The 12,742-nt window shown below is 47.4% G+C and overlaps 1 protein-coding gene across 3 annotated transcripts in view; it reads right to left on the reverse strand.

Moving 5' to 3' along the window:
* KIRREL3 (kirre like nephrin family adhesion molecule 3) overlaps positions 1 to 12,742 on the reverse strand; it is a 945,792-nt gene that overhangs the window by 112,932 nt on the left and 820,118 nt on the right. For all 3 annotated transcript variants that reach the window (XM_075604274.1, XM_075604275.1, XM_075604273.1), the window contains 2 exons: positions 12,329 to 12,479; positions 1,928 to 2,033 (listed from right to left, as the gene is read on the reverse strand). In XM_075604274.1, the coding sequence (XP_075460389.1) occupies positions 1,928 to 2,033; positions 12,329 to 12,479 (257 nt within the window). The remainder of the gene's footprint in view (positions 1 to 1,927; positions 2,034 to 12,328; positions 12,480 to 12,742) is intronic.

A 12,742-nucleotide genomic window follows, 5' to 3' on the forward strand; every position in this document is an offset into this window, starting at 1 on the left:
CGTATGCAGCGCTGTGCACGCGCCGCCCCCCGCCGGCCGCGCGTGCACTGGGGCCACAGCCTTAGAAGTATAGCACAGCAAGGGAACTACAAGTTCGAGCATCCTTAGGGGCTGCAGACCACATGTTGGCAGGCAACTAATAGGGCTGAGAGATGCATGGCAGTTAGAACCCCAACTGTCAGAATTCTGACAGTTATAGGGACTGACAGTTGGAGCCAGGATAGAGAAAGGGAAGGTAGGGTCTGGGTGTCAGTGGCAGCCAGACTGGGCCAGATTAACCCTTTAGGTCCAAAATAGGCCCCACTCACCTAATCAGATTGTGGCTGCTACAGGTAAATCCCTAACTAGGGACATTTCCCCTGTAGCTGTATAAAGTTAGTGTATAGTGCCATTTGAAGACACCGCACAGTGGTCTGGGGCAGGTCCACCACTGCACTATCATAGACTATAAAAGGTGGGACCCTCCGACTGGAGTTCACCCCACGCAGAGGTGCAGGCTTCGCTGACATCGACGTCGCTGGATCAGTGGATCCGTTTTGCTTTTCGGCCATAACCGGGTATTTGAGCACCTGGGCAGGTACCTCACAACGTGCACCAACTATAACTCTTTCAGTTACTGTGGGCAGCGCTGTCTCACACATTGGGTTAGCTCTTGTGGACACCAGAGAGGTTGGGTGCCCAGGGGCCCCTTAGTACTTTGGGGAAATCCCGTTGAGTTGTGAAGCATATTAATCTGTGGCTATCTCTTATGAAGTTCCCCTTTCAAAAAGGGTCTGTCAGCTACCAGTAAGTCAGTCAGTCTCGGAAAGGGTGTATGTTGGCAATTCAACAAGGGCCAGTGTAAGTGGGGCCATCAGTGTGGATTCAGACATGAATTCAATGTCTGTGGCTGGAAGCATGTAGCCAGTAAATGCTTCAAAAGAGGATGGTATGGTCCTGGTATTCGGCTTCAACAAAAACCAAGGACCCCAGTGAGCGTTGCAGGGATGTCCCATGGCTCGATCCTTAACCCAATAAAAATATGGTGGAGATGCTTAGGTCATACTTCACTAAATGATTCAGGATTTCTGTTAAGGAGTTGGATATTCCACCTTCTGAGATTGATCTTAAATCCTTGATGAACCATATTGAGCTACTTTGGGTTAAGCTTTCAAAGGAGGTGGAGTTAGGTCGAATGGCAGTCCCATTTGGGTCTCTTCTATTCAAGAACTTGAGTGTGTCGCCATTGAAAACTAGCGGCGTAACCGGCCCAGCGATTTTTTTTATGAAGGCTTAGAGAATAGGCCCTTACATCTTTATTGCCAGTAGAGATGTGCAAACACTGTATCTTATATTGGAGTTTGTGAAATTTCAGTAACTAGACAAATTGCTCATAATTTCACCAATTTTCACAATTTTTCAACAGAATTTAACAAAAAAAACTGGCAGTATATAAAGGGTCACGTGACCTTCACATTGATTTTAAATGCATGGTGATTTTGTTGGGGGTGAACTTTTAAAAAATGTGCAACATTTTTCACGAACTAATGGGGACACATTTTTTCGGGTTTGCCAATTTCAGCAAATATTTTGCACATCTCAAATTGCCAAAGGAGTCTGCAAATTATTGTTTGCAATGAGCACTATTGTAAGCCCCAGTGGCAACAATGGGGTAATAAAACTAGAGTACGTGTGATTTATCAAATGTATTGCCATATTTGCTAAAGTGAATAGTTGTAGTATGACCAAAACTACTTACAGTACATAGTTTGGGGAATGAGGTTGTTAGACTGTAAGCTCTTTGTGACAGTGGTGATGTGCTTTTGTCTTTCTAGCTCTTTATTGCTATGTTTTGTAATACTCTAATACAGTAAGTAGTCTATAAGTGAGTACTGATTCCCTAAATCTGAATACAGTATTTACACACAGTAAAGATGACAGCTCTTACCGGTATTGCATGACTTCAGGATTTGCCTTAGCTGAGCAGTGAAACTTCACCATGCTATCCTCTAGGACAGGCTGTGGCTCCACTGTAAGATTGACCAATGGCGGGTCTAGAAACATGGGACACATTAAAGCAATTAAAATATTTCAGCATAAAATCCTAAACTCTGTAAGCACTCATGCCTCTAACATGCAGCAGCAGCAGGGCTGCTCTGGGTCATACTATTCATAGGACGCTTGCTGTATCTCAGATAGTAACTAAAGGTTTGCTGATGTATTGGTCTCCTATTCCACAAAAAAAAGCTGTGTGTGCTGTGCACGCGCATAGTAAGTGAAACTTCTTAGTGTGTTGTCAGCAACGTGTATGTGTGTGTGAATATGAGTGTCTGTGTGTCTGTGTGTGTGTGTGACAGTGTTGAAAGTGTATGTCTGTGTGTGTGTGTATTTGTGAGTGACAGTGTGTGTGACAGTGTGTGTGACAGGGTGTGTGACACAGGGGGTGTGGGTGGGTGGTCTGCGCTCCGTGTCCTCTTCTCCTCTGCTGCCCATGCGCGACGCACTGCCGAGCTCCGGAAGCCTCTGCGCATGCGCGCAGGAGAACTGAGCGATGCCAGCCGCTTCTGCGCATGCGTGGCACCCGTCAGCGGCGCCATCACTACTGCGCATGCGCGGCATATGTCAGCGAGCGTGTGGGGAGAGCGGCGGACGTTAGGAGCGTAATATCATTTACGTTTCACATTTTCGTCTCCATGAAGGAGTCTTGTTCCATCAAAATTGACTAGGTGCCACTATAGAAGTTTCACTTCAAAAGACAAATAGATCTCGGATCAGAACGTCATTTTTTAGCAAGGGTTCCTTTTTAAGCATGTCAGGTTTTTTTTTCTGATGAGTCAGACAAGTCCAAAGAAGTCTGTTTTTCCTGAATCTGTTGCTGGTTCTGTATTCTTTTCATTTAAGCTTCGCTATGCAAGCTGATTAATACAGCAGCCTAAAGCTTTAGAGCAAAGAGAATCAGGCAATATAATTGAGGCCCACAGTACAATGGTAAGTCTCCCTGTTTCAGCAAAGTGTCAGTATCCAACTGCTCCAGGGAAAATATAACCCATTATAAGCTAAGATCCACTTTCAAGAAGCACTGTCCATCTGATCATTATAGCCTGTGACGATCTGTTTTATTGTTAGTGGAGCGCTGTAGGGTACACATAAATTAATTCCCCCTTCCTTAATGCCCCAAAGTCCCTGCACTAAGTTGTATGCTTTATGTGGCTTACAAACTGCTAGAGACAAAGGGGTTAAGTATAATTATTTTCCAATGTGTGTACTTCCGTTCCAGATGCAGTTTGTAGGCATTAATAGCATTTTTAATTGCTTTTCCACGTAAGCAATTCAGAGCGAGCGAGATCTTTATTCGAAATCTCATTTCAAAGACTTCCGATAGCTGTTGTGTCTTTCATCCATCCAATTAGTATCTCCCGAAAAGAAGATGCTACAGTATTTAATGCCTGATAATTCCTGTGCCGTCAATTATTAGTGAAATAGGCAGCTATAAATACTATTGTTCAATATCGGTTTTGAAAAGGCATGCAGAGAAAGAGAATTCGAGAATTATTTATTTTGCTACCCATTCAATGCTGGGAAGAATTTTCAGAGTATTTAGAAAGAGATAAGGAAGGCATGTAGGGCACTTCTATCTGTCAGTTACTAGGTCACCCAGTAGTGAGAGGGACCAAGTTAATTGGCCAGAGGTCCCTTCTGCTTTGTGCCACTATATGATCCTGTGGTGAGTGGGACAGAGTTAATGGTCCACAGATCCCTTCAGTTCCATGCTACATGTCACCCTGCAGTGACAGGGACAGACTTAATAGGCCCTGTGCCGATACTGTCTCTATGTTACTTTTCGTCCTGCAGAGTGAGAGAACAGACTTAAAGTGACATTGCGACTGTACAGTACATAGACAGATTCCTTAAATCACTGGGTTTTCTGATGTCTTATATAGTAGTAGTTAAAAATTAAGTAATACACTATTAAGGTACTGGCCGGTAAAAATTACCACTCTTTTTAATTTGCATACCCAATATCTCACTCTGTCCTTTCTACTATCAAAGCCTAAATATAACATAAACATTTAAATTAATAGGGACTTAAGAGCTTTTCTTACATTGTTTAGCATAAATGTGTTCTCCTACATTCATTGTTCCACTTCATGCTTTATCTTTTAACCTTTAGGGTTAATTCAAGATTTGTCAATAATAATAACAGTATTATTTAGTAGTGGCATGTGGCTCCAAATAGTTGGCTGAAAATGTATTACAATTGTAACGGTTTTTCTGAACCTGGCCTGACCCACCCAATCTCACATTGGCCCCTGTGGTCTAACCAGTCCCCATTACAGTGTGATGTCTGGTGGTGCACCTGTTGGCTACAGGACTCCTGAGTCTCCCGCATGATGGTGTATGGGGATTTGCCAACCCAGACAGGCAGCTGAGGTAGTGTGCTTGAGTCCTACCTAGATCCAGTGCAGCACCTCCACCTCATCAGGATCCCGGTGTCCGCTTGGGGATGAGTCTGACGAGGAACTCCTCTGTGGTGCAGCCCCCTGTGTAATCACTCCACACTTACACACGAGGGTTTCTTTTATCAGCAACATCTTTATTGCACGGTGGGCCAGCTGCCCTCCACAATGGGGTGTAATCAGCCCTCCATTGTTCAGCTGCTTCCCGCTGAAAGGTTCCTCCGTTTCTAATGGAGTTGCTTCCACCTCTCCCCTAAGGGAGATTAACCAGCTTCTCTGTCTGCCTTGTGCTGCCAGACTCACAGCTCTGCATCAGACTACTGCAACAATGTTGCAGACCTCCATGTGCCTCTTACTGAATAGAGGCAGCCAACAATAGGAACTCTACTAACTTTAGACAGTGCTGTGTCTTATATCACCTAGGAACAGGCACATCTCTGATGTCACTAACCGTGGACACACAGCATGTTGTCACTTCCTATGGGACATATGACACCTCACCAGGGTGTGAGGGCAAACCTCCATGATAACTACTGGCATTCCTGCATACTTACCAGGTTTACTGCCAGCATGAGAAAGAGATATGTACACCAATTTTATCCAAGTAGAGAAGAAAGTGGTGGAGCACTGCAGAAAAAATGAAAGGGCTGGAGGCTGCTTGAAAATTAAAAAATGCTTTAATTTATGGCATTGGTAGACCGGGCTACAAAAACAGAGGGTAACTCTGACGCGTTTCGCGCTGTAGAAGCGCTTTATCAAAGAGACACCAATTTTATACATGGCTACATTCTCCCCCTGGTGGAACCCAACGACCCGGCTGGGATCTAAATTTGCGGAACCTTCCTTCAGGTAGCACTGCAAAACACAACAATACACATTACAGTACATATCTCTTATTATAACATATAACAGATACATCCTAACTTTAGATGATAACAACCAGGATTACTCCCTGATGGAGTATCCATTAGTGGCACTACCATACCCTCTTAAGGTGGCTTGCGCATAGCATGGTCCACTGGGTTTAAAGCAGCCATGCTGTAACCATCTGGGTGACACTTCTCATGTAACCCGCCAGGATCCCAATCTTCTTCCCTTGATCCTTCCTCCTCATCAGTGCCATATCCCCTATCCTCACCAGTGGAACCCATCTTAAACTCAATTTCTCCCTCCATGAGGGGCTCAGAGATGTATGGGTATTCCAGGCCATGCGAGTGTTTGTACTTGGCTATAATAGCCCTCTCGGCCCGGCTGCTCCTAGTCAGCTCTGCGTTCCCTGCCCTCCCTGGCAACACCCATGACAGGGGCTCGTCTGTGTCCACTGGGTCAGATAATATCCCAGGCCCCATAGGCTCTATATTATGCTGACATATCTGAAACCATCATTCCTGCATCTCCCTCTTCCTCTGGGCCGGTGTAAATTCCCCCACCGCCCACCAATAGTCCACTACGTCCTCTTTCTGTAGTAAGAACCGTGTGCGGTCCATCCACCCCACGTATCCCTCAAATAAGGGAGCCCACCATCGGGTCTCCTTACGTTCCTCAGACCCCCACTCTAGTGAGTCCCCCTCCTCTGTATCCCCCCAAGAAGATACCCCACAGGTCCTTGATGAAAGAGGACTAGACCACCTCTCTTGTTTGGAGCTATCCTGAGACTTAACTACAGCCACACTAGGTACCCATCGGGACTCGGATACTTTTCCCAACTGCCCTCCACCCCTCGACCCACCATCAGAGGCATAGCTGTTCAGTCTCTCCCCAGTCCGTTCCTCACCGATTCCCTGGGACCCTTCCGACACTCCCAAACTGGATGTGGACCCACAGGAAAAGGTGACAGGGACAGGGGCTTTAGCTAGGGCATGGGGTTGGGCATAGGAACAGGAAATGGGCATCCGCGGGGTTCCGATCCGCTCTCTGCCTTCGGATAGTCCCGTATCATTGTGCGGACGTGCCGCTGGTTGGGCCTCACCCGTCTCAGCTCTCCTCGCAGCCTGCCAGCTCTTTGTTGACACAGGTGATTGGGAAGCACTGCCCGATCGCCGAGGCGTTGTGGTTCTCTCTCTTGTCGTTCTGCTACCTCCGCCGGAAATGACGTCATCACCGGAACCGGATACTCCGCCATCTTGCGATGGATCCCCATTCGGGATCTCTTCCTCCACAACGACATCCGCCGCCGGAAGTGATGGTTCTGCTCTCCGCTCCGTTCGGGCCTGGGCTAGGCCTTCCTCCGCCGTTGCCACCACCGGCGCCTGGGGAGAGTAAGGATGTATCTCACCGCTCCGTCGGCTCAGGATGGAATCTTCTCCTCCTTCCGCGCTGTAAGTCACCACGGCCGTGGGACTCCGCCGCTCCGGTTGTCTCCGCACAGGCGATCTCGGCACCTCGAGACTCCGCTCCGCTGCGACACAGGTAAGTGCTGGTTCTTTTGCAGCACCGCTGTAGTGGTCTGCCGGTAGGCGCATCACCACTGATGTCGGGCTTGCCTGCTCCTCGTCCGATGAAGCAGACTCCGACGCTAGTAGCGGCACTTCCGCAGGGGACCGACGGTGAGGTTCCGGGTTCTCACCGCGGTTATAGACCCCTTTCTCTCTAGGCTCCATTGCGATCATTAGGAGCGATCCCCATTCTCTGGGATCAACTGGTTCGGTGCAGGCCGCACGCGGGGCTTCAGCCGTCAGCATGGCTGTGTCCGCTCCCGCCTTGACTACCAGGGAGCCTCCTGGCAATAAATAGGGATATACCCCAATGTCTATCTCGCTCTTTGTTGTGCTGGTTACAGGAGACACTTTGCACAGTGGTCTCTCCTGTTCCATAGATAACGGGGCAGGTGATTCCTTATCTCCAGCTTCACTGGTGTGGTCCGCCGGCTGGGGCATCACCACAGCTGGGTGTTGGTCATGGGAGGCACTAAGTAACTTCTCCCTGAAGACAGCCTGAACTTCAGCAGGACTCATAGTGACCTAGAGTCCCGGCTCCTCCTCCTGGTTAACAGAAATGGCTGATGACTGCTCAAAACTCTCGCTCCCCCTGGTGGAATTTAAAGGAGGTGCGGCACACTCTTTCAAGGAGTGACTCTGGCTCTGCACGGCGTCACTCGGCTGGCGGGGGTGGGGTTTAGGTTTTCCCGCCAATCCCGGACAAGTTTCTGCAATTTTAGCATTTGCAGCATTTTCTGCAACTGGCTCACGCGGTCTCCCAGGGAAGCGGGAACCGCCATTTTGGGTCGCTCTGCTATCCATATTAGCAGCAGCTGTAACTTCGTGTTTCTCTATCTTCTCCACTAGCCACTTCCAGGAAAGGGGGTCACCCCGCATCCAAGAGCACCTCATCATGACCACAACAGGATGGTCAGGTATTGCTCCACTCAGAAATTGATCACAACAGAACACATCCACTTTGGTGGCCGTAATATGATCCCTTCTCCGCATCTCCCACAAGACTGCTCCAATCCGCAGGAGGAACTCAAATAGCTCCTCTCCGTCTTTCTGATGAAGACTGTAGTACCGCTTCATCAATTGTCCCCTGTCCTCTTTACACACAACGGACTGATTGAGCATTACTACTGACTCCAACGCCGTCGCCATCTTGCGTTGCGGTGTTTGTTCTGATTGTATATGGAGCTCCTCTCTGCGGGGCAGCTGCCATACAGGTACAATAAAGATTGCCCTGATGCACCACCTTGTGTACCTAATGTAGGCTGGACTCATGTATGCACTACCTCAGGCTAGGCTCACTCTCTCAGTGTCTACTGTATCTCCTTCGTCCCAGTCTGTGCTCCCTACGGTAAGAGGTCTGGAATGGGCTAGAGTACTCTGGGGCTCCCATGCAGTACTTGGGGCGTCTACCTGTCTTGGTTAGCCTAGCGCAGACCCTCTCCAGGTTTCCTGACCACGTTAACAGGCTATCCCTTTAGGCATCCTACCAACTAGCGCTACCTCACGGTGACTAGGACAGCTATAGCCCGGCTCCAAACCCCCAACTACTTTCAGGCCCCTAGGTCGTCCCTGCGAACTGACACACGCCATCAGCCCCCTTGACCGCCCCTAGGTCCGTCCCAACGCAGCACAAAGTGGCAGCAGACACTTCTCCCTGTTTCCAAGTGACCTAGCTAAAGCCTGTCCTGTTGACAGGTATCTCAGCAGCGCTTCCAAATGTAACGGTTTTTGGGAACCTGGCCTGACCCACCCAATCTCACATTGGCCCCTGTGGTCTAACCAGTCCCCCTTACAGTGTAATGTCTGGTGGTGCACATGTTGGCTACAGGACTCCTGAGTCTCCCGCATGATGGTGTATGGGGATTTGCCAACCCAGACAGGCAGCTGAGGTAGTGTGTTTGAGTCCTACCTAGATCCAGTGCAGTGCCTCCACCTCATCAGGATCCCGGCGTCCGCTTGGGGATGAGTCTGACGAGGAACTCCTCTGTGGTGCAGCCCCCTGTGTAATCACTCCACACTTACACACGAGGGTTTCTTTTATCAGCAACATCTTTATTGCACGGTGGGCCAGCTGCCCTCCACAATGGGGTGTAATCAGCCCTCCATTGTTCAGCTGCTTCCCTCTGAAAGGTTCCTCCGTTTCTAATGGAGTTGCTTCCACCTCTCCCCTAAGGGAGATTCACCAGCTTCTCTGTCTGCCTTGTGCTGCCAGACTCACAGCTCTGCATCAGACTACTGCAACAATGTTGCAGACCTCCATGTGCCTCTTACTGAACAGAGGCAGCCAACAACAGGAACTCTACTAACTTTAGACAGTGCTGTGTCTTATATCACCTAGGAACAGGCACATCTCTGATGTCACTAACCGTGGACACACAGCATGTTGTCACTTCCTATGGGACATATGACACCTCACAAGGGTGTGAGGGCAAACCTCCATGATAACTACTGGCATTCCTGCATACTTACCAGGTTTACTGCCAGCATGAGAAAGAGATATGTACACCAATTTTACACATGGCTACACAATGTTGTTGGGAGAGATCTGTGTGTGCTGGAGTAGTTTTCAACAAACTGTTTGTTAAATACACGTTACTGTCTTCATATTGTAGGTGTGGAACCACTGTAAAAGCACTAATATATTATCTGTATGGCAAAACTTTTAAATAGTTCTAAGCCCCATTCTTAAGTCCACACCTTCAGGCTTAACGGGCAATACTGACGACGGGGAGTACGGGGGGCTGCTTAAAATGTTTGTCCCGGGCCCCACAATTTCTGTTGGCGGCCCTGGATTCAGCACAGATATTTTGATTACATTGATTCTGCTTCAACTGTGTAGCACTAATTCTGGACTTTCAGTTTCGTGACTCTTTGATTTACAGTGATGAAAATGGCAGGTGGCAGCAGGAGAAGAGGACAGAGGAGGCTCTTCCTCCTCCTGCTCTCTCACCCACCTCCTCCTCTCACCCTCCTCCTCTGCTTCACTTACCACCATCCTCATCCTCCTCTCATCCCCCTTCTTCTCCTGCCAGCCCATCATTCTCCTCTTTCTCTCTCACCCCCATGCTTCTCCTCTTCCTCACCCCCTGATTCTCCTCTTCCTCATCCCCTCCTTCTCCTCCTCTCACCCCCTCCTTCTCTTCCTTTCTCATCCTCTCCTTATCTCACCCCACTACTTCTCCTCTCCTTCTCTCTCCCCTTCTCTTCTCCTCTCCTCCTCCTCTTTTCTCAAGCCCTCCTTCTCCTCTTCCGCTCCCCCCTCCTCCACCTCTCACCTACCTGGCTTTGGTGGTCTGAGGTGGAGCAGGACAGCGTAGGAGAATGGCGGGCTGCAGCGGGAGAAAAGGACAGAGGAGGAGGATGTCAGGTGGTGGGAGAAGAGGGCAGAGAAGAAGGATGCCAGGTGGCAATGGGAGAAGAGTTGGGAGAATGGCAGGGGCAGAGCTGGGCAGCAGAGGGAGAGGACCTAGGACCACGGGAGCATAGTAGGATAGCTGGGGAGGAGGGTGCTGTAGCAGAAGCATTAGAAGTTAGTAAAAACTTCTGGGTCAGACAGCTGTGGCGCTATCCTCCCCGGCTGTTCTGCTCTGCTCCTGTGGTCCTCAGTCCTCTTCTCCCATTGCTGCCTGACATCCTCCTCTTCTGCCACCCTGTTCGCTTCTGCCATTGTCCTACTCTCCCGCTGCCACCCACTCCCCCCAAATTTGCCGCCCTAGTGGTATCACCACTAGTGGTAGCACCTTCCCTGACTGACATGGTGTGAATTGGCTACAACTGTACTCACCTATATGTGCCAAAACTACCAATAAAACTGATGTGCTTAACATTACATCAACTTCTGCCTCCAAAATGAGCACATCTCTCTCTCTCATTTCAGGGTCTGGATGGAGCTACTCCAACCTTTAGATATGACCTAAACAACGTTAGGTTAAGTCCCTGTACTAACCTGAATAGCCTTAAGTGGAGCTAAGTGAAAATTGTAACTTTAAAGAGGATGATCTTTGCAAGTCTGCCAGGGAAATGTACGAGTGTAATGGGGTAGATGCATCCAGGTTTAGTAATTGGAAATCCAATAAATTGAAAATGCTTAGCCATGTTATCACCTTCCTGGCCATTTTTACGACTTCTTCAATTATGTAGGGTATGTTTAATAGCTGTGCAGATGCAAGCTTAACTTCAAACATCCCCCCCCCCCCGGTTAAGAGATCAGTATTAGCCAATGTTTTTGTAAATTGTTCAGAGAAAAATGTTGGACCAACGCGTTGCCTTAATCAAATTATATCATCTAGCCCGGGGAATTGAAATCTGCAACGGATGCTGAAATGACCATTGATCGACTGTACTATTAGTGGGGAAGTAAACCATAGTAATTAATGATGTCATTGAAGCCTGTGTGGATGATTTCTCATGCTAAGAAGAACAGAAAAGAAAGTACAAATTAAACAAAGTCAAAGTGCTCATTGTCACTGCTAATGTTACATACTCAAAACAAACTCCAACTCTTAATTCTTTCTATTCTTCTGCAGGGGTTGTTTTTCCGAACCGTGACTAATTCTTCGCTCCATCTGTGGAGATTTTAAAAAACACATCGGAGCAGGGTTTGCTCTGTGTATGCACTTTACAAGACATTAAGATAGATAGCGAGTATTCTAGGTCTATTTTCCTGAAGAGCAAGCATTGACCAAGTAGCGCCTGTGTATGGAAAAAAAGCAGCTAAAGCAGCTATTGCAGCCATAGCTTCCAAAATAAGTTGCAGAAATGGTGGAGTCTTATAGTGTAGCTAAATTTGTTTCTGTTGGTGCATAGTTAAGAAGTGTTATTTGGTTTAGTTTTGTGCAGTTAAGACGTGTTCTTAAATTAAGAACAGGTGATAAACCAACTTTAAATTGGCCACTAATAAGAAACACTTGCAATTTAATGTGTGAATGCCCCTGTTGAGCTAATTTAAATAAATTGGGAAAAGGCACGCCTCGGCTCCGCCTGTCTAGTGATTAGATTAACTACTTCCCACAAGCAGTGTTTAGCACCTATTTTTGACCAACTCTTAATCGGGTCTTTTTTTTTTAACGAGGTGCAAACCCCCATTTAGGGCCTGCACAATGAGTTTGCACTATCACTCCAGTGTCATTAGCCAACTCAAATTCATCCTCTATGTGTGTGACTGTTGCCTCCTTAGTTTTCATTGATGTTCCTGAGTTTTATTCTGATACAAGCTTGGGCTACGGAAATACAGAACCAGCAACCCATTCAAACCAACAGTAACCACTTCTCTGATCAACATTGTTTGAAGTCAATCCATCTGTAATAAGGTGATCCTAAATCCTTGGAGATGCTGCAAAAGTCACAAGTTATTTGTACTCCTGGTGTTATGGGGCCAGAGATAGCTTGGGAAACTCTAGTGTTAACATATTCATTGTTCTTGTATCCTACTTTCAAATATAATCCGACTGGACTCACGTTGGATGTTGATAGTTACAGTTGTATCCTTTCCACTTGGCACAGCCTTATTAGTAGCACGGCACGTTATACTCTGTCCATTCTCTATGTCCGAAGAGGATACAAAGAGTGTGCTGATTATACTCTCCCGCTTCCCGTCCAGCAACAGGGTCTGCAACAAATAGAGTACAAGAGAGAATGAAGTGTGGGAAAGAGCAAAAGGAAAGATAAACCCAAAGGCAGGGAAATAAATAGATGGTGAGAATTATGAAAAAAAACTGAAGGTAAAAAAATACTAAAATAAGAGAAAATAGTGAAGAGGAACGTGTGAGTGAAAAAGAGGCAGAGAAAGGAAAGGGAAAATAAGAGTAAAAAATAGATAAAAGGGGAGAGAGGTAATTGAAGAAAGAGGTACAAACAACAGAGATACATAAG

The sequence above is a fragment of the Ascaphus truei genome, chromosome 6 (genome assembly GCF_040206685.1).
Source record: "Ascaphus truei isolate aAscTru1 chromosome 6, aAscTru1.hap1, whole genome shotgun sequence".
Lineage (NCBI taxonomy): Eukaryota > Metazoa > Chordata > Amphibia > Anura > Ascaphidae > Ascaphus > Ascaphus truei.